The sequence below is a fragment of the Ceratosolen solmsi genome, unplaced genomic scaffold (genome assembly GCF_000503995.2).
Source record: "Ceratosolen solmsi marchali unplaced genomic scaffold, CerSol_1.0 scaffold54, whole genome shotgun sequence".
Taxonomy (NCBI): domain Eukaryota; kingdom Metazoa; phylum Arthropoda; class Insecta; order Hymenoptera; family Agaonidae; genus Ceratosolen; species Ceratosolen solmsi.
In genome coordinates, this window is record NW_011948462.1 from 121,129 (window position 1) to 145,536 (window position 24,408).

Consider the following 24,408-nt stretch of genomic DNA (forward strand, 5'->3'; position numbering starts at 1 on the left):
TTATCTAACTCATTCTACATAATTTCTTATTATAAATAGATACAAATTATTTTATCTCAGGCATATATTCATAAACATATATATATATATATATATATATATATATATCAAGCATTTAGAAACATGCAAGTTCATATGCATTCAATACGTCGCGTGACTTATTTAATTTTAATATTCACCATTATTAATATAAAATTTTAATTCTTCTACAATTTTAATTGCTGCAAAAAGTATTTTTGATACTAATGAATTTCTTGTTTTAATTTATATAATAATCCATATAAGAATCGCATCAGCTTCTACTTTGATCAGTTTCTAAATTTATAAATTGATAGTGACAACTGTAAACCTAAGTTAGTCACGTGATAAGGCCACCCGTCTTATATACTTTGATGCAGTTTTAACTATAATGATATTATAACCTAATTAATCTTTAGAAGTAGTTATTGTTACAAGATATTTAATATTGTTTTCCTAAAATTGTTTAGTATCTACCTAGTTGATAATAATGGCAGTTGTAAATTCTGTAAGTGAAATTTTTGTTTTGTTTTCGATATAATGTAATATAATTTAATTTACTAATTGGATTTAATTATTTAAGTAATTACGATTCGTTTTCATTTATTTAATTTTAATAAATTTTACAGAACTTTTACTATTTGATATTGAATAAAATTTTAATATATTTTAATAAATATATTAGTAAAAAACTAAGAAATAAGACTTGACTCTACGTTAAAAAAATTAGACCGAAAATAAATTTTATATATATTTATAATAATTTATAATTATTATCTCATTTTTAAACTTAAATTAATTTATTTATACTATTAACTTTTAAAATATACTATTAAAATTATTAATTTTTACTATTTTACTTTACGTTAAAGTTCACAAGATACTTCAAATTGAAAGTTAAAGGCAATAGTTTATATTAAAAATAAAAAAATATATTCCTAATTTTAAATAATGATACGTATATCTAACAATCAAAATAATTATACTTAATTGTAGAAGAAACAGGTATACAGTATATATATATATATAGTATTATTTAAATAATAATAAGTTTCAAAATTAATTTAATTCTTGATTTTAGCTTAATAATATATTTATGAAATTATATTTTTATTTATTGTAATATCTGAAGGTATATGTATGTATTAAATATGTAAAATTATTAATAAATATATCTACCAAAATTATTAAGCGATATTAACAAAAATAATTTAAGACTTTAAAAGCAAAGAAACTCTTAAAAATGTTAAAAATGTTATAAAAATCAATAATTGTCAAATATTCATGTACATAAATTATAAAATAATGTTATTACATATTGTATTTTAACCTTTGAAATGTGATATTCAAATTTATATTGTATTTATTGTATTGATTTTTATTATGTATTGTATTGTATGTATTGTATTGAATGTAAATTATGAATAATTTAAATTAAAAATAAAAATATATTAAATGTGAAAATTTTAAATTAGACTTTTGTAAAATTAGAATTTCATATAATAATATTAAATATACTGTAATTAATAATTATTATATAATTAAAAAATTAATTATGTTATTAATATATTATATTTACTATGACAATGATACTATAATAATATTAAAAGTAATTATTATATCAAATATCATTTGTAGTTAAATTGAAATATTTATATCTTAAAAACAAAATATGTTTTTATATATTATTTTTTTTATAATTAAACAATATTTCACTATAAGTAATATTCACGTCATTTGTATTATCAAAATACATTTATGTAAATATATATTCAAAATATTTTTTTTTAAATTATTAAAATTGTAAATATAAACTGTTTTCCAAAATGAGTATTCATTGAATTAAAGCTAGATTTAAACTAGTAATATTTCTATCCCTCACTTATGCAATCTATTATTTAGAAACCTAACTACGGAAAAGAATTACACATGATTTCACAATTTGAAATTGAAAATTCTACTTTTGTTGTAAAAATTTATAAATAGTAAAAGTTTAAGAATTCATTATTATATTTTTTAAATATGAAAAGAGAAAAAGAGAACATCTTGTATGTGGTGCTATGTAATTATGAAATGAATGTGCATTATTTAGAAATCAAGATATAGCTTTATAAATGTAAAAGTGTATTATTTCATTAAATTATTAAAATTAATTAAAATTTTACAAATATCTTTATATTTGACAGCTCTAACATACTTTTTTAAATTTAAATTATAATTTTTTTCAAAATTATCACAAAAATTGTAGTATAATGAGTATGTATTCTTTTTGTGTATCATACAAAGTGTAACAATAAAACAATACTTTTTAGTCATGGTTGTACACAAAAATATTTTTGTGAAAATTTAATTTTACAAACATATTTTTAAACAAATACAAGTAACAATTATTTTTATTAAAAATTTATTATAATTGCTTTTGTTTTCCCAACAATTTTTATAATTGATTGCTAATATATGAAATATTCAGGTATCCAATGTAGAAAATCTTACACCACAAATTACCCGCCAGGTAGTTAGAGAAATTAATGAATTACGTATACATCCACCTGAAGGAATACAAATTGTATTAAATGAAGAAAATATTACAGATGTACAGGCTATAATTGATGGACCAGGTTAGTTATAAAACACTTACTTATTATAATACAACTATTACTTTCAATAATTATTATACATTTTTAAGTTTAGGATATTCATACAATACTTTTAAATAGAGCAATACTATTTCTATTGCTTTTTGTTAATAAGAAAAGTAAATTTATATTACTGGATCTCTTTTAACACTTAGACCTGAGCGACATGGATAAATTTATCTGAAAAAACTTGGATTGCTCGTTTTTTGTATTTACACGAGCTCTAAATTAGAAAGTTTGATTTAGAAATATAACATCTGGTCAACAAGTATATTTTAAAAGAGGCAATGATATTAAAATAATATATTTTGAAATATAAGAGGCATTTTTTATTATGGATAAAATATAAATTATACTTTTAATTATAAATATTTAGCCCCCATCCATAATTTTTCTATTTATATTTATTAAATTTTTGTATTGTATTCTACATTCCTACTCCATATATTTTTAACCTTCTGTACAATATCAAATATTTGACTCGGTTTAAGCAATCCACTTGATAATTATAACCTACAAATGCTCTATAATTTTCGTTTAAATTTATTTTACTTCCATAAGTTACCATAATGTCAATGTAAATTGGGTCATATTGCAAAATATAAATATCTAAATTTAAATAGTAAGCTAAAGAAATTTATAAGAATTTCTATATTCAAATTCAAGGAAACATTAACTAAAGTCTATTTTTATTTTAAAGAAATAAAATACCGTCGATAGAATATTATTAATAAACTCATGCTTCATTAAGAATGGATCAAAATTTTTACGTTAATACAAAGTATAATGTATTTATTAAATATATTATAATTTAAATTATTATACATATACTACTATAAGTCTTGATTAACAAGATGAAAATTAATTCTTCTTTGATAGATTTGAAAATTAAATAACAAAGTTGTGCTTTGAATTTAACTATTAATTGATGTTAATTTGAATACTCTTTGTTTTTATAATTTTTTATTTTTGCTTATATTTCTATACATACATAAAATAGTTAGTGTTTTTTATAACAGAAAGATTACTGTAAGATTACTGCAAAATTATCTTAATTACCAAACTTTCTAAACTCTAGTTTTTCAATGGCTATGATAGACTGTTTATAAATAGAACATTCTAAAGTAACATATGCATCAACTTTCGATTCTCTTTAAAAACAAACAATTGACTTAGCTTTTGTAATAGTTTTTAAGTAGAACTAGATTCGTTGGATAATACTTGAAAATTATAGTCAAATTAAAATGGTTTATATTAAAATAACCATTGTCACATTTATTAAATCTATTACCAAAGCTAGTTGTTTTCATCATATCTAATTAATTAGTGTTTCTAATTATTATATTTTCTATTTCTAATTAATTATAATTTTTACTTATTATGACAATACTTTCATGTTATTCATCGCTTCCTCATTGAATATATTTCATTTACACAATTTGATCTTATACATTAACATTCTATTTAGCAATTTCTTAAATAATATAGAATAGAATGCAAGAGAATATTGAGCAATTAAACTTTCATAGTAGTCATTGCGAATATTAATAATATAAATATACACTTTTTAGTGTTATTATGCACGTATTCCAGTACTCATTTAAAAATGAAATTATTTAATAAAGCTAACTATATAGCAAGTATAAAAAAAGAGCAAATACTAAAAATTTAATTAACCAATTCAAGTATTTTCATGATAATTATGTCTATATAAAAATACTTTTATAATATATCAGTTAATTTTATAGTTTTTAAACTAGTTTTTGAATAATTAAACAATTAATTATATTATTATATGACAAACACTATAATTAAATTATTGTTAAAGTTGGATATTTGAGTACGTATGAACTTAATAATTTCAATATCTAAGAGGAGTTTATATAATTATATATTAAAAAAGTGTTAATTGGAAATTACAATTGTAATTTCAATAATCATAAATATTTCAAACTACAATAATTAGATATTATCCTTGTAATTGTAAGTAAAATATAGTCTTGGTTAAAACAACAAATTCATATCTTATAAATACTCACATGAATAGTATTTTTTATATACAATATATAATTCTATAAAATTAAAAATATATATTTTACGTACAATAAAAGATTTTAGATATAAGGTTTTTTTAAAACTATATTTTCTAAATCAGTTGTATATAGTTATTAAAAATTCTTGATATAAACTTAATTAAAAACTAAATATTTTATATAAAATATTTTTTGCCTACATAACCCTAATTGAGTAGTAATTTGGAGTGGTGTTTTTATATACGAATTTTAAGTTGTCTATATAATATTTAATTTTATTAATAGAAACCATTTTAAATTGAGTTAACTTATAATTTATCACTTGTTTTTTTTTAAATATGATAATTTATTAATAATTTTCATATATATAATCTTCCTCAATATTACTGAGATTTTGATAGATTAATAAAATATTTTATTAAATATTATTTATAAGTGACTTTATCCACTGGCAAATCTTTAAACTATATAATTTGTTTTACTACAAAATGATTAAAAATTTAATAAAAATACATTAGTAAAAAATATAGTTTATTGTCGGTTAAAATCGGTTGTATAGGTTCAAACATGTAATTTATAGATACAAGTATATTAAATTAGCCATTTAATTAAATACATTATTAGATAGTTCATTAATTTCTAAGAAAATATGTATACCGAATTTCTTTTCAAGCAAAAAGGGAACTGAAAATATTACGTTGCTATTAATGTACGTTATGATCAATGTAATAATTTATTAAAAATTGCATTTTTATCCACGATTCTACTTTCAGTCATCAAAGATGATGAATCATCGGCCTATTTTGTTTCAAGTTCGTTTATTCACTCTTTCTTATTCTTGTTACAATGGTCCATCATACCATCCAATTAATTATAAACCAATTATAAGAATGATCAGAAAACGTTCCATACGCAGATATTCAAATTCTAATAATTAGTTTTTGACATTTTTTATGACTATAAATGAATCTTATATGTACTCTGCATATATTTAAAAAAATTACAATAAATTCAATAATAATAACAAAAATATGTTTATCATTTCTATTAATTTTGAAAAAACAACGAAATAAAATGTTTAAATTGGTAAATGCTTAAGTGTTACAGAGTTACAGAAAATCATCTTAGAAAAAAATAGATTTGTAAATGGATTTTTAAAACAGTTGTTTTTCAATTAAAAATTGAGATACATTATATATCTGTTTTACTTCATAAAATAAATAAAATATTTTTAGAGCTTCTTTGCGTGCTAGATATTTTGAATGTTTAAAATCAAAGACGTATTAGTATGTTACATTTGTAAATTCTAATAAATTTAATAGTTGAGTATAAAAATATATTAATTATATATAAAAATTTATTCAATGTTTACTCTATATAAACATTTATAAAATATTTACAATATTTTTTAAATAATTTTGTTTAAAAATCTATATCATAATATCAAATCTTTATATCATAATAAATAATGGTATTGCAATCCGTTCATTATTATTTTGTTATTGTAGCAGGGACGCCATACTTTAGTGGTTCTTTCAGAATAAAATTAACTCTTGGTAAAGATTATCCACAAGGTCCACCAAAAGCATTTTTTTTAACAAAAATTTTTCATCCAAATGTGGCGAAAAATGGAGAGATATGTGTTAATACACTTAAAAAGGACTGGAGATCAGATCTTGGAATAAAGCATATACTTTTGGTAGGTTGTGAATATGTCATTAATTGATTATTTATAAATAAGTTAAATTTTAATTAAATATAATTAAATTACTTTAAATATCTAAAAATAAAAAAATGAACATAGAGATAAGAGTATCACAAAAGTAAAGAATAAATAAATGACTGTCGAATTAAATATATTGATAAATGTATCTTATAGATATTTGGGACTACCTATTCACATTATTTGATCTAGCAGTAACAAAAATAAGAGGGAGCAAATTACTGTTAAACTAAAAGATAATTAAAATAATTATTCGAAGATATACATTGATTACATTGACACATTGAAACACATCTCATCCACATTATCTCATAAAATGAATAAATTATATTGCTGAAGTTCTTGAGGAAAATAATTCAGAAAAATTTATATAAAATGTGATATGCTCCATAATATAATAATTTCTTTGTTGAATGTACGTCTTCTCTCAAATATATTAAATATTGACCGAAAAATAAAAAATGTAAAGTAGTATTTAGTGATAGTCTAAATCAAGCGGCTCTGCGAAAATCAATTATTTTAGTAACGCTGAGTTACTTTGTCTAGTGATATTTATACTTCAGTATAAAATTAGTGATATTCATGCTTTATAATTGTAACTGACCCTTTAGTGTCATTACGTTCTAGGTGTTATTTTACATCATTACTTACATAACACTCTTGGTACTCTTTTACATCATTAGATTAATCACACAATTTTCGAAAAATTTATAAATTTAGTAGTTATCATAATAAATTAATAATAAACTATTAAATCAATATCAGGTTTCTTCTAAGATTCCATATAAAATTATTCACAGAAAGTTTTTGTCATAAAATTATTATATATTGTGAGAATTAATTTTTACAAATATAATAGTTAATATTCTATTTTAGTATAAGTCTTAATGTTTACTTCATTCCTAAGCCTTAGAGATTTCATGCTTTGTAATAAATACATAAAAGTTAACATATTTAAGATTTTTATACAGTGCTTGTGTATATTATTGATACACTGTACCAATAATATAAATATAGTTAGGAGATTAATAATAATTTAATAGATATTTACAATATACAGTTTGTTTTAAAACCATTATATATTATAATAGTAAAGATAAAAATTACATTTTTAAAGAAAATTTGTTAGAAAATACACCATAAATCATTATAATAGAATATATATATCAAAACAATATACTTTCATGTTTTATTTTATAATTTCATTTCTTAAGAGACCTTATAATCAATCACAAGCTTATTCGATGTTTTCGTTCTTATCATTTATATGGACATGTTTTATTCTTTGATTTTTTCACTTACAGTTTTTACTTTGTAAAAAATACAAATATCAATTAAAAATCTATCAATTATAAATTTGAAAATCTTTTATTAACAAATAATTACAATGAAAAATATAAAAATTTATAAACAGTAAATTAATAATAACAGTTACGGTTTTAAAATATTTATTTATATAGTCATTGATAGGCAATTGAGATATTAAACTTCAAAAATTGATAACGTTTATTTCATACCAGTAATGGCATACAAAATAGATAAAAATATATTAATAACTTATTGCATTTTTAAAGAATTTAAATTTTTTGTATTTAAAATATATGTACAAATATTTATGTACATATATATATAACAAAAGTCCACAATTGTATGCAAAATTTCTTTGAGGAATACTATCAAATAAAATATACAACGGAGATAAATAGAAATTGAGTCAGACATGTTAAGATAAAAGAATGACAAATTTCGATAACGCCGATGAGTGTTACTAATAAATTTCAACTTAGCTTCTGGGAAAGCTCACTGAAGTTAATGATTTTAATGCCTATCTTATAATTTTTTCAATAAATTATACATTATTCAACATCATTATTTATCAGTTTTTAATCAATTGTATATAAATTAATTTAAAAATAAATTTGTAATTTCCTATTCATCTCAAAGACTCATAATATGACGTAACTCATAATATGCTAAAGAGTAAAGTGATGGATTTATTTTACACATTAAAAAGTGAGAACGAAAATCACAAGCATTATATTATGTTATTTCTTTGTTTAAATTAGATTCAATATATTATAAGCAAGATATTTTTAATTTACCTTACTAAAAAATGATAAGTGAATTATACTGCAGTAGTAGCATTTATTGGATGCTGGAAGAACAAATAAGATCAAATGTGTGTTGGGGGAATAGTATTAAATTTCAATAATTTGATACATAAATGATTTTCACATTATAAGTACAAAAAAGTGCAAGAAAAAAATGAATACACTATTTTACATTGCTATACATTATTATATTCACGAAGAAAAAAAACATAAATTAATGAAAAAAAAATTTATATTACGTAAACACTAAAATATAAAATAAAACTTTACATGTAAATTGTAAACTATGCAAATACTCATGGTTCATTTGACAATTTACTTAAAAAATAATATAAGACTATCCAGGACTGAAAACATTCTAGAAGTTTAATGAAAAAATTGAATAAATACTATGAAGGTATTTTACCCCTCGATACTTTGATTGTCTATTCTTCTCTTTAAACTAATAAGACTTTCATGTTCACTTACTAATTTCTTTCATGGATTTTACTAGTTTGAATCCAAACTATACGACCTTTTTATAAGCTACGAATTTCTGAATTATTTAGACCATATATTTTATAAGTATATTAAATTAAAATTATATTATTCATTCTCACTAAACTAAATATTTTTGTTAATCCATACTTTACGTATTCCATATTCAAATTTGAATTAACAAACTCAACACAAATTAACAAACAATTACATCAAGTAATACACAATACTATCAATATTTTATAAATTATTTGTAATTATTTCATCTTTATACTATATAAGATTTTGAGTATTTTAGACAGTAAAATGTCTTCTGATAATGCCGAATGCAGAATCAGCTTTAAATGAAGAAGCCGGAAAATTACTATTGGAGCGATATGATGATTATTCTGAACGAGCTAAAATGATGACTGAAATACATGCACAGGTTAGTTTATAAATTGCATCAATTACAAATATATCAGAAATATTTTTAAAACCTTATATTAAATTAAACAGATCTATTAATAATTTAGAAATTTGAATATGATGTATTATATATTTAATTTACTCTTTATACAATAAAAATATAATATACTAGTAATCTATGTGTATAGTAAATTTTCTCCAGGATTCAGTTTTATCTGACCCTCGATGAGAATTCTTGTATTGTCAAGAAATGAAAATAATAAACATTTCAGCATTTCTTTTTATGGAAAGTAAAAGTGATGTATCCTTAAAGAACATGATTTTACTAGAGGATTTGGAAAGTCACTTATAGACACATTTAAAGAACTAAATGAAAAACGCACACGTATTTAATGATAAACAATAAATTCTTGTCTATAAGGAACAATATAATGCAAAGAGATACGCAAAAGGATGGTTAATTTTGTTATTAGATCTGCATCAAATTTGAAATGTATTTGTGCTTTTACAATAAGAATGCAAAATAATGTGTTAGTAATCTATAATAAATATTTACATATTTTAAAATTAGTTTATGTCATTAATGTTATGTTCGGATTCCTCATAAATGGTGATGGATGTACGATGATAGCAAGTGCATAATAATGGAGGCTTATTGATGGCAGCTAAGAGCTTCAGTAAATTATGCAGTATGGAAAGACAAAATGACTGGATTAGAGAACTGATTCAGTGATTGTAGTTTTAGAATCAAAATGAACTCTAGACGCTTGATTTGAAAAGAGAAAAACAATAACTTAAAAATCAAGATAAATTAAGTTCACATTTTTAAAAGTCAAATAAAGTCTAATAAACTTTCCCATCTAAGAATTAAGAAAACACCAATTAAAGATTAATTTCAAGAAATGAGGGAAAATCAAATTAAGCTATATGTTAAAGGATATATCTATTAGATTAAGTGATTAAAAAAGATAAACCGAGTATATATCAGATATAAAAGACAAAAATAAGTTAAGAGCTAAATGAAAAAAATATATCGTCTAAATGAACTTGTAAGATAAAAAAATGAACATGCGCGATACAATAATTCTCGGGAAATATATAGTATAATATTTATTGTAACACAAGTTTTGCAATATGTATACATATAAGCTTCTGTATATCTTATAACTTGGAGTTATTCTCATTATACTATTATTCATCTTTAGTTACAATTTTTATAGTATAGTTTATAATATTATGTTACTATTAATAAATATATTAATTTAATTATCATTTCGTAAATAAAATGTCAAATTATTTCGAATGCTATGTGTTCGAGATTGCGAGACCTTTTTTTTCAATGCAATATAACATCTGGCAAAACAACATCGTAAATTTGTCTTTAGATTTCAAAACTTTCTTGCTCACAACCATCTAGACAATAAACGCGGGAAAAACCTACTCATTAGGCATCTGTACGAATTCACTCCGCTCGGTAACCACTTCAAGCGGTATGTACTAACGAACCCCCCTTCTCGCTGTCAACAAGTTGTCATGCTATCGCTAGATACGTCAGAGGCAACGAGAAATCTTCTTGCCGTAAAGACTAAGAGACGACTATACCCTTAATTAACTATGAAGCGACAAGAGGTGCTGTCCTCGCTCTGTAAGGGCGGAGTCTCTGATTAGACGAAAAATAAGGGAAGCGGTTTAAGTGAAGCTCATGCTCAGCAAATGTATTTGAGGGGCGCATTTTTCAAGATTCAAACACTCTGGATATAGTACTTATTCAAATAAGTGTCAAGTAGAAGTCTATTAACGCAGTTCAAGGCAACAGTCGTTACACGTCCTAGAAGAACGACGACATATTCCCATATGTCCATTAACGCAGTTCAAGAAACTGTCGTTACAAGTTCAAAAGGATCAAAGGCAATCCACCTAGCGGAGTCCGCAGACAAGTCGACGATTAGTCTTTGTAAGTAGTATCACCACTACAATAATCAACTAAAACATAAGATTCAGAATTTACGTTATCGACAAGCAACCAAGACGACCCAGAAGGTCTCTGGAATAAGTCCAAACTCGTCGTCAAGGTCGCATCAACTGATGCAAGACTTTCCGGCCTTACCCTCACCTTAGTTCAAAGCCTGACGCTTATGAATCCACAGTGTACCATTCAACGCTCGTAGCAGTATCCTTCATGAGGTAAAAGCCCTTCAAACTCTTATTTCCATCTGAATTTATTGCAATACGCCAATATCAGGACAAGGTACGCTTGCTACGATATGAGTATATCTCATGTAACAACTACATGTGCTGCGCTCTATTACAACTATAATCTCTATTATATATAACTCTATTATATATAACTACGCACGTGCTCATCAAAACAGCGCGAGTGTCGACGAATCAAACTTCGCGCCATTCTGCGCTCATATTCAAACCATCACGCTGCATTAGATGAGTGTGTGTTTACCACCGCAAACACATTAATACACTACACAAGTTATTTCAATAATTAATAATAGTAATACTAGTCAAGCCTTGTCATCAAATAAATAACAGAATAAACAGCATATACATCAGCCATGATGTATGATCACTTGTGACCTTTCATCGCTATCATACAACACCCGTGATCTCTGAGTTGTCAACAGCATCAATTTGTATCTTTTGAATCGGTCTTTTAGTACATTTTGTACACTATGATAATCAACACAAATGTGCTGGGTAAAAGAGATTGAAAACTGGGGTTTCAACGTTTCAAAGTAGATATCTGTTCGAGTGTGTAAAGAAAAATCTCTCGAATTATATTCATTAGAAAACTTTCGACAGCTATTATAAAAAGGAATTATCGAACAGACATAAAATCTAAGAAAGTCTCGCCAAGGTTGCTGGAGACTCGAAAACGTTTGTACATCTGGAACACTCATAAACAGCCATTTTATTGCTCTTCGTACTGCAGACGTAATTGTTTTGAATGCAATAAACGACCCTTGCAACGTAACATCAAAACCCGACTAGACTGTTCATACGAGTATATTTTGAGGATTAAAATATTTGAAAACCATTGAGTGAAAGACATTTCTTGAAATTCATTGCAACCCGATTCTCGGCACATACGACGCTCGACAATCTACGTCGTACGTGTGCCTACAACATTATGAGAATATCATGCATTGTTGTCAAGTACGCCAAATGTTGCTGCTTGTATAGGCCAAGCGAAGACGCTTGACCAAAAATCACCCCCACCACGATGAGTCCTGGAGAGGAACAAATCTTCCACTTTAGGCCTTGCCGCCAGCGATGCTCTTCCCCATGCCTAATTTCCTCGGAAGTGGGAAAAGGGCGGGTACATTTAACATAACGCCGAAAATCGGCGCGCTCTGCTTTGAAAACTAAGACCAGAAGCTCATTGAATGGGAACTCATGGCAAAAGAAAACTGCCTAGAGAATTCGCCTAGAGAAGCCAAATCTGAAGAGAACACAACGCACTAAATACCGTATCCCTGTGAGTACAAGGATCATCCTGCACGAACTTGCTTTGGCGCGTGCCCTGGTGACCCACTCACCCCTGGACGAGGTTAAAACTACAATATCGCTGTGAGTACACAACTCCGCGCTATCTACTCAATTATTGCCAGCCGACGGTAAAACCGACACAACACGACCATTAACATTATCTCACACTCTCCGACAAGGAGTGTGCAGTAATTATTTATCTTTAAGAATCTTTCAATTCAACATCAATTAATCGATCTCAAGCGCATCTTGTGTAGTGAAACACCTCATACAAGAAACCGGTCAAGAAATCGTATCTTCACATTAGACTCAAGATGATTCCACAACACCCATATGTAAATTGTGTATATAAATTGTGTAATAAATATATAATTAATCAACTCTCACGACTCTTGTACAAGCCCTTCCATCTATCTTCATCCCGGGCGTCTGCTAGGACGGCAAACGAAGCTATTGAAGCATTGGCAGTTCGAGCCAAGAATTATATCACTATATTTCGAACAATATTCAATACAAAAATTATGTCAACATAAAACAAAAAGAATATATTTTTATAACAAGATTGTATTAAAATAGTTTAATATAGATGATATAAAAAAATTGAAGATCGCACCTATTTTTGGTTGTCATCATGATGAATTATGAATGTCAATAAACAGCTGCATTTAAATTAGTTTAACGGATTGCAGTTGTGATGAATAAAAGATCACCTTTCTCTACAAAGGCAGTCAGTGTCTTATTTGTCATTATTTAATTGGTTGATATTGTCAAACTTTTATTATTGCTATATATACTATATATTTCCTGTTATATCTTTAATTATAACTTTTAATTTAAATCACTTGTGTTCCCGATGTATTTTGCATATAATGTGTACAATTATCTTCACTGATGAAATTATTGCCAGTTAATTTCAATACTTTATAAATTTAATATACTTTCTATTCGTAATCTAAAATACCATTATAATAATTTATCATTAAAAACTTCTCCGTTACTCATTATGAATACAACTTAGGATTACTATGAAATCAATTCTTTATCATATTACGCCTGTATTATATTTAGATATTCAGAATTTACTTTACTAATTACATCTGTGTTAGCATGTTATTTACAAACTATAGTTTCTCAAATCTGTTTAGGATAAAACGTGCGTAGTTATTCAGGAGTGTAATTTAACTCATAATTCTCCTCTCATTTGGAAGATAGGAATTATATTCAAGTAAAAGTCTGTAATGAATATTTCTGTGTCAATTTCTGAATGACTGAGCTTGCTCTTCATCGGCAAATTTATACTTATTATGTAAATAAAGCTACTTTTAATTATTGATTTAAAGATTTGGTTTATTACATGTCATAAAATTTATGATAGTGATAATGAAAAGAATTCATAAATTATGTAAATTAAAAACTGATAATACTTATTATTTACGGGTTTGTAATTTTCATAAATTGTACCTTTAAGTATTCAAAAATAATTACGAGAAGAAACCAGCTTACGGAAGTCTTTTATCGCTTGACTCATATTTTAAAGTTATTATCAGCAAGATTTGATTAAATTTTTGAAATAAATAAATACAAAAAATTAGTAATTTTGCTAACATAGCTTATTTAAAAGGTATCCTCACAGTTATTCAATACAGTATAGGTAAGAGAGCATTTGAAAAAGAATTAAAAATTCTTCATTCGAAAGTTATGAGTGATCATTATCAGTCATAACGAGAATAATCTTTTTGTAACGTTAGATATTCGACATTCGCTTTAATCAGTTATTGACTATCAGTTCAATATATTGTTTACGAATTTCAGTTACAAAAAGAAATTTGAATAATTCTATAGTGACTAATCTTTAATTTACTTCACACAATATACATTAAATGAATGTACAGTTTCTGCAAAATCACTATATCTCAATATTATTTTCTTTGTATGGATTATAAACACCTAATATAGGTCACTACCACTCAACATCTTTTTATGATCCGCCGATTGATCAAATAGTAATTGTTCGTTATAAAGTATTGAAATATTGATATATTGTATAATCTATACAATATTTCAGCAGATTTATATTTAAAAAAAACAAGTATTAAATATTTATGGTTTTCAGATACTATTATCCATGATTATTGTAGAATATTATATTTTGACAGAAAATAATTATTTAATACATCTTTTGTACATTAATATAACAATATAATTCCTAATTGTATTGAAGTAATTTTCGTCTTATATTTAAGTTAACTGTGAAACTAAATTTAATATCTAATTATTTTTTCTAAATTTTTAATATGAATTTTATAATATGTACTCATACTTTTTAAAAGTACTTATTACTACAGACAATTAGTATCACTATATTAAATAAAATATATAATTTTAATTACTTTTATTTTTTCGTTTTTATTCGTATATTTAACTTTTTTTCCTTAGAAAATATCTAAACCAATAAAAAATAACTTGGATACCTGTAATACCTCAGATATTGAAAGTTCTTTCTCAAAAAAATACAGTGGCGATAAGAAACTGTCTGCAGAAAAAAAAAAGTTACTAAAGGATAAGAAAAGAACGCTTAAACGATTGTAAATTCTGCAGATGCTTAGATATATTTTGTAATAAAGATATATTGAAACCATTATATGCCTATATTATTTATTTTATAAAATACATTGTGTATTATTAAATGTTTTTATGTGAGTATTATTTTGATATTTATATAGATATACATAAACACAAGCAACATATATATATATATATATATATATATATATTATGTATTATGTTTATTTGTTAAAGTACCATTAATTTAATAAATACTTTTTATAACATTTACTACATAATTTACTGTATAATAACTAAATAATTTACTATATAATCAATTAACTACATAATCAATCTTATATAGTAAATATCTTAAAAAGTACAAAAAAGAGATAAAGTAGATAATGTTATGAAATAGAAATTTTGAAATTTTTACTTTAAATCCACTATTATAAAAGCTTTATAAATCCATCAAAAATAAAAAGTAATAAGATTTTTAAAAGGCATTTTCAGGAGTATGCGGTATTATAATTATATCATAATATCATTAAGATATGATATATATCATAATTATATCATTCTACAGTATAAAACTAAAATATACACAATAAAATGAAAACGCAATCCTTTTGAATATGTACTCATTATAAGAGAATATAATAGTATTTATGAAATAATATTATTAAATTGTAAAATATATCAGTGAAGTATTAAAACAGATTTTGAAGAATGTGTAAAATTTTAAATGTAAAATCATTTCAGTAACATTATTTTTACATTAATGTCTATGAAATAATGACTGATATTGTTAAGTTGTTTATTGCGAACAAATTTTTAATCAATAACTTTTAAAAATGACGAAAATGTTTAATATTCGATCTATTTTCCATTATTTATACCAATTATTTTTTGAAGCAGTTTGTTATGAAGATTAGTCGCATTTATTATGTACTGAATAATATATATTTTTTAAATGTTAAAAGAATTTATAGACTTAATATATTGATATAATTTTTCCCAATTTAAATAAATTTAAATTTAAGTAAAATTATTTATATATGTGTACATTGAAAAGTAAATTTCTAAAACGTAAAAAAAAATTTAATTTAATAGCAATATATTTTGATTATTAATTGATTAAATTAAATGACAATGCAATACTAGTTTCTAAAAGATAATCATTTTATTTTCTCTTACCGTCTCATGCTAATAATAAAATATTTTTGATTTTTCTCTGATTTTAAAAATGAAAATAATAAATCATATACTTTTATATTAAATCGTCTGAAAAAAAATGAATTCAAAATTATATAAAGATTATAATAAGTATTTAGTGAATGATTTAACTTATTTAGTACATAATTGAATTTAATGATTTTTATATTTCATTACACAAGGATCATATGGTATATTTATATATTTAACCAAAAATAACCATACAGTTTTATTGATTATATTTAGTGCATGAAATAATTCCTAAATTAGATAATTTCTTAATGTAGATCACTAGACAGCATTAGATTAAAAAATCAAGTCACATTTAAACGTGAATTACCATTTATTTATTTAAATATATGTGTAAAAAATATGTATGATTGAATACCGTTTAAATATTTTTTTAAAACAGTTTTGCTTTATTTCATTATAATTATATTATATTTACATAGAGATATATACATAAATATGTATAGATTTTTAATATTGAGTATTATTTTAGAAATTTATAATTAGTTTCAATAAATCTTAAATAATAAATTTGAAAACTTATCTATTAAAATAATGTTGATAACATAATAACTTTTTAAAATAATATAAAATTTAGAATATAAAGAATATTTGACATTACTTATTGTAGTCATTGAAATTATTTAACTATATAGTAAATTTCTAATCGACGAATATATTTTTAGAAAACTTATAAACTGCTATATCTCATTATTTCTTAACCATTCTTAGAAATTATGTAGTGCATTCAATAATGTACTTTAGTTTTCATTAGTGTTCTGTTTCAATTGGTATAAATACATATATTTCTAAACTAGAACCATATTTGAGAATGGTAAGTTATCAAGAAATTATTAACATATTTTTTAATATTAGTTTTTGAAATTTACTATCTATCGTTATTTTATGCTATTCTTAATAATGTGTATTTAAAAATCGTGCATGTCCTGAAATATACAATGATTAAAATATAAATCCATGCAAACTTTTATACTGCAGTATATTATAAATATTAAACGACTTACATTTCTTTAAAAATTAACAGTTATATAAAAAATGTAAAAGAATTTTTGTATTTAATTTTCTCATTTTGATCATGAAACATATTTTTTCTTGTTTTACATACTTTGTATATTTGAATGTGTACAGTGTCTGCGTTTCACAAACGATGAATTTAAATTGAAAAATGTATTTAAAAAAAGGCAATTTTATTCAGGGATTGAACTCTTTTGTATCAATTAACGTGCATAGATCTATATAATTTATTATATAAATACTTTAAATTAATATTAACAATATGCACACTTGGTACAAAAAATAATTATTATAATTTTATTAATTTATTTTTAAGTTTTATTTAAAAACGAATACTCTTTTCAAACTTATAATTTAAATGACTAATTATATAATAAAATCAATATTTAAAAAATTAGTAATCGTCGGTCAAATTGTTAAGTTGAATGAACCTTCCAGGAATGTATTTTCTTCATTGTTGATTATCAGAGATAATATACTATTTTATAAATTTTAATTTTTAAATTTATATTTTTTTTATTTACTTAAAAAAATAAGGACTACAATAAAACTTATATATTTATTCATTTTAATTCATTGATGATTATATAATTTATAGGTATGTTGATAAATATAATTATATTGATAGATTAATTAATAATTAAATTATATTATATAGTTTATTCGAAATGTACCATAGCATATATAATTAAAAAATAAGTTTTACAAATAAATGTGTTACTTAAAAAATCAATATTATTAAAAATCTAATCATTTATGTATACTTCTTCGCATTTCAGACATTTGTTGAATATTCTCTTCATTTATTGTTGATTAAATAATAATTCATGCAAAGCTCAAAAACGCTGATAAATTGTTAATCAATAAACTATATATTATAATAGGTCTTCAAAATTAATAAGTAAATTTATGTAAAAGATATTATTTTTTGAAAATGGTCTATATTATAATAAATGAATTTTAATAGCAATTGGAAAACCATAATTACAAAAAACGTAAAACTAATTTAAACTTAAAACAAACAATTAATTTAAGTCTCAATATGATAGGTAGATAGTAAGTAAATATAAACATACAAGAAATATAAATAATTAAAAAAAGTATATGTATTATAAGAATTATGTATGAGCGAATTAGTTGTATAATTTAATTATTTAATAGTATTACTTTATTTAAATACTCTACAAATTGTTTTATTTCTATAAATTATTTTGATTCTAATGTTTATTTATTAAATTAAAGTATGTTATAAAGTTATTATATAATTATAAGTATAAAAAAACCATTCCATAAAATTAATTGCTGTGATCTGCATAATATATCAAGTAATAAACTTGAATGGTATATAATATGTTTTTACAGTTATTAAAAATACCATTAATATTATTGCTTGAGCTACTTATTATTATTCTTAATATATTATTAATGTATTATTGAGTTCGCATATCGATGAGGTAGGGAACGATTGATAATATTCAATACTATATTGTTATTAGATCTTATTTAATTAAAAAACATTGATATTTTATTTTACTTTTTATTTGAATAAAAGTTATTACAGCATTCTTACACCATTATTTTAGTATTCTTCACATAAAAATTTTATGCGTTGTATATTTTCAGTAAGATATTGTATTATGATAAACATACATTTATTTGTTTTCGTACTACTTATTGGAAACCACTATAGCAACTGTTACACATTATACAAAAGTTGTTTCAAAAATAACAAAAAAAATACTGATATTACTAAATATATTACAAATTTTCTTAATAAAAACGGAATCTTCGATTAAAACCACAATATCCTTTAAATTGCTTATTTTATAGGTAAATACATAATTTACATATTTATACAATGATTGTATGTCTATTATACATTGTTGAAAATAATATCTATTTTTAATTAAATTTGTCAAGAATTTTTTTTCTTTGTGAAATTGGTTTCATTATGATAACTTATCTAAATAAAATTTGTTAAAGCATTATAGACTAATTCAGAAAAAGAAATACATCTGTAAACTTATATGCATTATTTTTTTAATTTATTGCAATATTTATTACACATTGATTATGTTGATAATTATATTAAGTTTCTATATACTTACTTTATCCCATTTATACAAAAATGATTCAACTTATGAATATTGAAAATCTAAAAATTCAATGTAATTTATTATTTACTGTTTTTATTTCCTATATACATTACTGATAAATATAAAATACGTAAAATAGATCTATATCTTAAATATATATCTATATATGCCCCACTTTCTCACACTCTTCTCTCTCTCTCTCTCTCTCTCTCTCTCATTTGTTTATTTATTCTATTGGATAAAGCAAGCAACATATTAATAGTATTTTAAATATAAATAATATTAAGAAATAACATTGATTTTATCAGTAACAAGAGGATAAGTCCAATTTATATGTAAGCGTATTACTTTCAGGAAAAAGACATTTCATATTTACATGAAGATAAAAGTATTTTGAAAACTATAATTTATTACTATTACACATTATAAACTAGAATTATAGTTATAAAAATAAATATTTAAAGAACAAAAATCGATTCTCACAAAATTTTATATACGAATGTCTCTCGTACAAAAAATTAATATTAAAAGAAGCAAGCAGCACTATACGTAAGCACTGAGATTTGTAAAAACTATAATAAATAATGAAAAACATGATTTTTTATATAATTAACAATTATTCATCTTTTAAATTAATATTTAAGTAAAATTATAAAATAAATAAAATTATGTATTTTGAGCGAACTAATCTATTCAAATTAACGTAAGTGATAATTTTTTTATTCGATCAATATAAAATAGCAACTGTTTAACTAAAAGAGTATTGTTTTAAAGTCAATAATTATTTAATTAACGTACAAATCTAATTGAGAGATTTTTGTCTTTAAGTTTGAATCAAATTTATGAATTAAGTTGCATTTCAAAAATATAAATCAGCTGTCATTTATGAGACATTAATAATCAATCCTAGCTATAAATTGATTGATATATATATATATATATATATATAATGCTTGTTGATTTCGACATTTCTAAAAATATTTGATGAATGGATAGTTTTTTTAGTTATTATTTTTTTAACAAAATTAATCTATTACGATAAGAATAAAAATCAATTTTTTAAAAATATTTTCATTATTAATATCTATATTTATAAACAATTTATTATTTAAAATTATAAAATAATTGTTGTATTAGACACCATAATTATTTATTTAAAAATTTAATAACAAATAAACCATAGTGTTTAGATAGATTTTGTGAACAAAGCCACTCAAAATATAAATTAGGTCTTAAATGTAATAAATTAATATATAAGGTATTTATCAAAATTTCATTCCATATGCATTTGTATATAATTTGAAAGATAAACTTAAATATATTTCACTGATAATAATCTTATCTTATATTTTGATAAATGATAAAAGATAACAACATTTTTTATTTCATATTATCACATAATTATAGAAAGACGTGGTTGAGGGGGATATATGGAAGTGTGTAGAAAGATTGAGTCAGTAATTTTCGCAACAATACTCTATATTATTCTCTAATAAATATATTAATGTAAATGATCTAATAAAATTATTGTGTAATCAAATTTATTAAAATGATATATTTATATTGCAGGATGACCTTACAAAAGATCAAATTGCACGTAAGTATAGTTTATCATAACAAGATTGTAATAAAAAACTTTCTTGATACAAAAGATTTGTTGAATTATTTTGATTATATTTTTATATAAAACAAAACATCTCAACTTTCTAAAAATGGCCATTATTGTCATCGACCATTTTTCGAATTGAATATTAGACATGTAACAAAATTGTTATTGTATTTTTATTATTTATTTTACTTTTCATCAGATATATGTTTATATACAATAATACTTTTTAAAATATTTAGGAACTTTTATAAGATGAAATATTTGGGATATATCTTTAAAATCATAAAAGTTTAATCTTAATATTATTCCTTATATGAATAGTCTATTATAATTTAAAAGATATTCATAAATATATTTCATATATTATTATATATTCAGATGATTTAAGATAAAAGTTTTTATTTTGATATTGACAATTATCAATAGAATAATTTGTTATTTTCATTTTGATAATTGTTTATGAATATATTAAAAAACAGTAGAATTTGTAGATATCCGAAGTTATTTTATGAAGAATTATTAGTATGTTATTAATTAATATAAGTTTAAATATGATGTATACCAGATAAATATTTCTCAGAAATAATATTATATTATTACATAACTTTATACTATTAAATTATATTTATTGTTTTGAAGTTATATTATAATTATTTTATTGTAAATTTTTTTATTTTAAAAAGTTTTATTTGATTCGAATAGAAATTTTCATAATATTTTTGTGCTTAGTAATATCTTGAATTAAAAATTTATTAACAGTATTTTCCGTTATATTTTGGAATATTATATCACTATTATAATTTGGAATATTACATCTATATTTGTAAATATAAATAAATATTTCAAAGTACATTACTCTGACTGATGAACTTTATCGCTCATAAAGCTTGTAATATTAATTATTAATTATTTTCTTTTTGTAACTTTATAAATTAAAAAGGATTCTGTAACCGCATTTTTTATTTCCACTTGATTGAAAATAATTGAACATTTTACTACTTCTTACCATATTATTATAAATATAAATAAATACTTTATAATTTAGTTTAACCAATGAAACAATTCAGAAATAGAGATAGTTCATAAAACTATGCATTATAATTGTAACTAAATTCATCTAACTAATTTTATTTTTATAATAAAATATTTTCTTTCATAAATATGTAATATAATAATACACGATAAAGAATTTGGAAACATAATCCTTATAAACCAGTTTCATAGTTTATATAAAATATTTAAATATTAATCTGCTATTAAAAATAATTCTAATTATGTGGATATAAACAAATGAGTGACTTATCTACGAAAAATAAATAGTAAAGAATAAAAAAATAACGATGCGCTAATACTTATTAATAATTAGGTATTGTCAATATTAAAAATATTAGTCCATTATTTAATATATTTTTACAATACAAATTTTTATTTTTCAAACTGATAAAATATTTATAAATTTTTAATGAAAAGTAATGTAATGATTGTGGGAAAGTAATCACAATTCAATTTCGGGAAAAATAATTTATTCTCTACAAATAATGATTAGCCTCATCAAAAATGAACTTTCAAAAATAAATGGACATTTATAAATATAAATTAATAATATAGCAATATGTATGAAATTAAGATAAGTTTTGATATGAGTTAATATCGTTGAATAGAAATACTAATCAATTTTACGACTTATAAGTAATAAATATATATGATATATATAATATAAAATACAATAGATAAAAGACGGACTTTTAAAATTACATAAATATAAAAATTTTTTCCAGTATTGAAAAAAGCTTTCAATGCATTTGATCATGAAAAGAAAGGATGTATCGGAACAGATATGGTTGGAACGATTTTAAGTATGTTAGGATATGATTTAACCGAGTCTACATTACAAGAGATTATTGCGGAAGTGGACGAAGATGGTAAATAATATTATTAATTAAGCAAGATGATCATTTTGTAGAAAAAATATGTAAATTAATTTTATATTAATACTCTTTCTTATATTTACTATTTGTGCTCGGAGACCCATGTACCTATCTTATATAATAAACTTAAGTAATGTAGTCTGTTCGATTTTAAAGGATTAGCTTATGGCTCGAACTACCAATTCAATAAGTTCAGTGGATTAGTCTCTCGGCAGGATAATTTTAAAGGAAATCAATAACATACAAGGCTGAAAAATATAATATATTTATTAAAAACAAGGTTAATGATTGTAAACAATTATTATAATATTGCACTGTTGTGTAGAAATAAATAATTCTGTTGGATTATTCAAATGATGCGTTCTTGTGATTCTTATGCTATGAAGGCTTCAATGGATATTACTGTGCTGCTTTGAGGTTATGCTGATGTTGTCAATGTCAGCTGATGTCGTCAGTCAATCATGCTTGTGAGGCAGCATGAGAAGATGGTAGTTGAATCAAGTATGCTTGATTGATGAATAGCTATACTCGATGTGGTGTCAGATCTTTAATGGAATTTATTATGTAATCAATTATGTCTTTAATTATGTAAAGGGGACAGCAGTAGAATCTAGTCACAGGTAAAAAAAATTAAAGGTAAGATTTCTAATTCGTGAAGGATTTAATAATCTGTATTTATAGAGTCTATTAGTCGATCTGTGTTATTCTTGTGTAACCAATGTGTGTTAACCACAGTGACTCTTGAGTCAGCTGTTCAGGGCCTGTACGGTTCCGAAGTGTTCTTCGGAAGAGTGCTAGTGTGCCCTGTTTGTGCTAGCGGGCCTGTACGATGTCAAGGGTTAGTAACGAGAGAGCGTAAGTGTGCCCTGTTTGTGCTAGCAGGCATGTACGATGTCGAGGGATCAGTTCGAAAGAGCGTAAGGGTGCCCGATCGACAATAGCGCGAGATGTGACTTGTTTATTTATTAATATAATGACGTACCTGGTGAACTGTAGGTTGGATGTATTATATGCTGTGTAGTTAATGTTCCCTTTGATTACAATTCCATTGGCTTCACTGTAATC

The 24,408-nt window shown here is 23.1% G+C and overlaps 1 protein-coding gene across 2 annotated transcripts in view; it reads left to right on the forward strand.

Annotated features, from left to right (window-relative positions):
* Positions 1 to 267: 267 nt before the first annotated feature.
* Positions 268 to 24,408, forward strand: part of LOC105366924 (ubiquitin-conjugating enzyme E2 S-like) — a 29,101-nt gene continuing 4,960 nt past the window's right edge. The window contains exons 1-6 of one of the 2 annotated variants that reach the window (XM_011505528.1): positions 268 to 526; positions 2,489 to 2,636; positions 6,196 to 6,386; positions 9,297 to 9,425; positions 21,376 to 21,403; positions 23,194 to 23,337. In XM_011505528.1, the coding sequence (XP_011503830.1) occupies positions 509 to 526; positions 2,489 to 2,636; positions 6,196 to 6,386; positions 9,297 to 9,425; positions 21,376 to 21,403; positions 23,194 to 23,337 (658 nt within the window). In that variant the 5' untranslated portion in view covers positions 268 to 508. The remainder of the gene's footprint in view (positions 527 to 2,488; positions 2,637 to 6,195; positions 6,387 to 9,296; positions 9,426 to 21,375; positions 21,404 to 23,193; positions 23,338 to 24,408) is intronic. The other variant, XM_011505529.1, reaches the window with a different exon arrangement.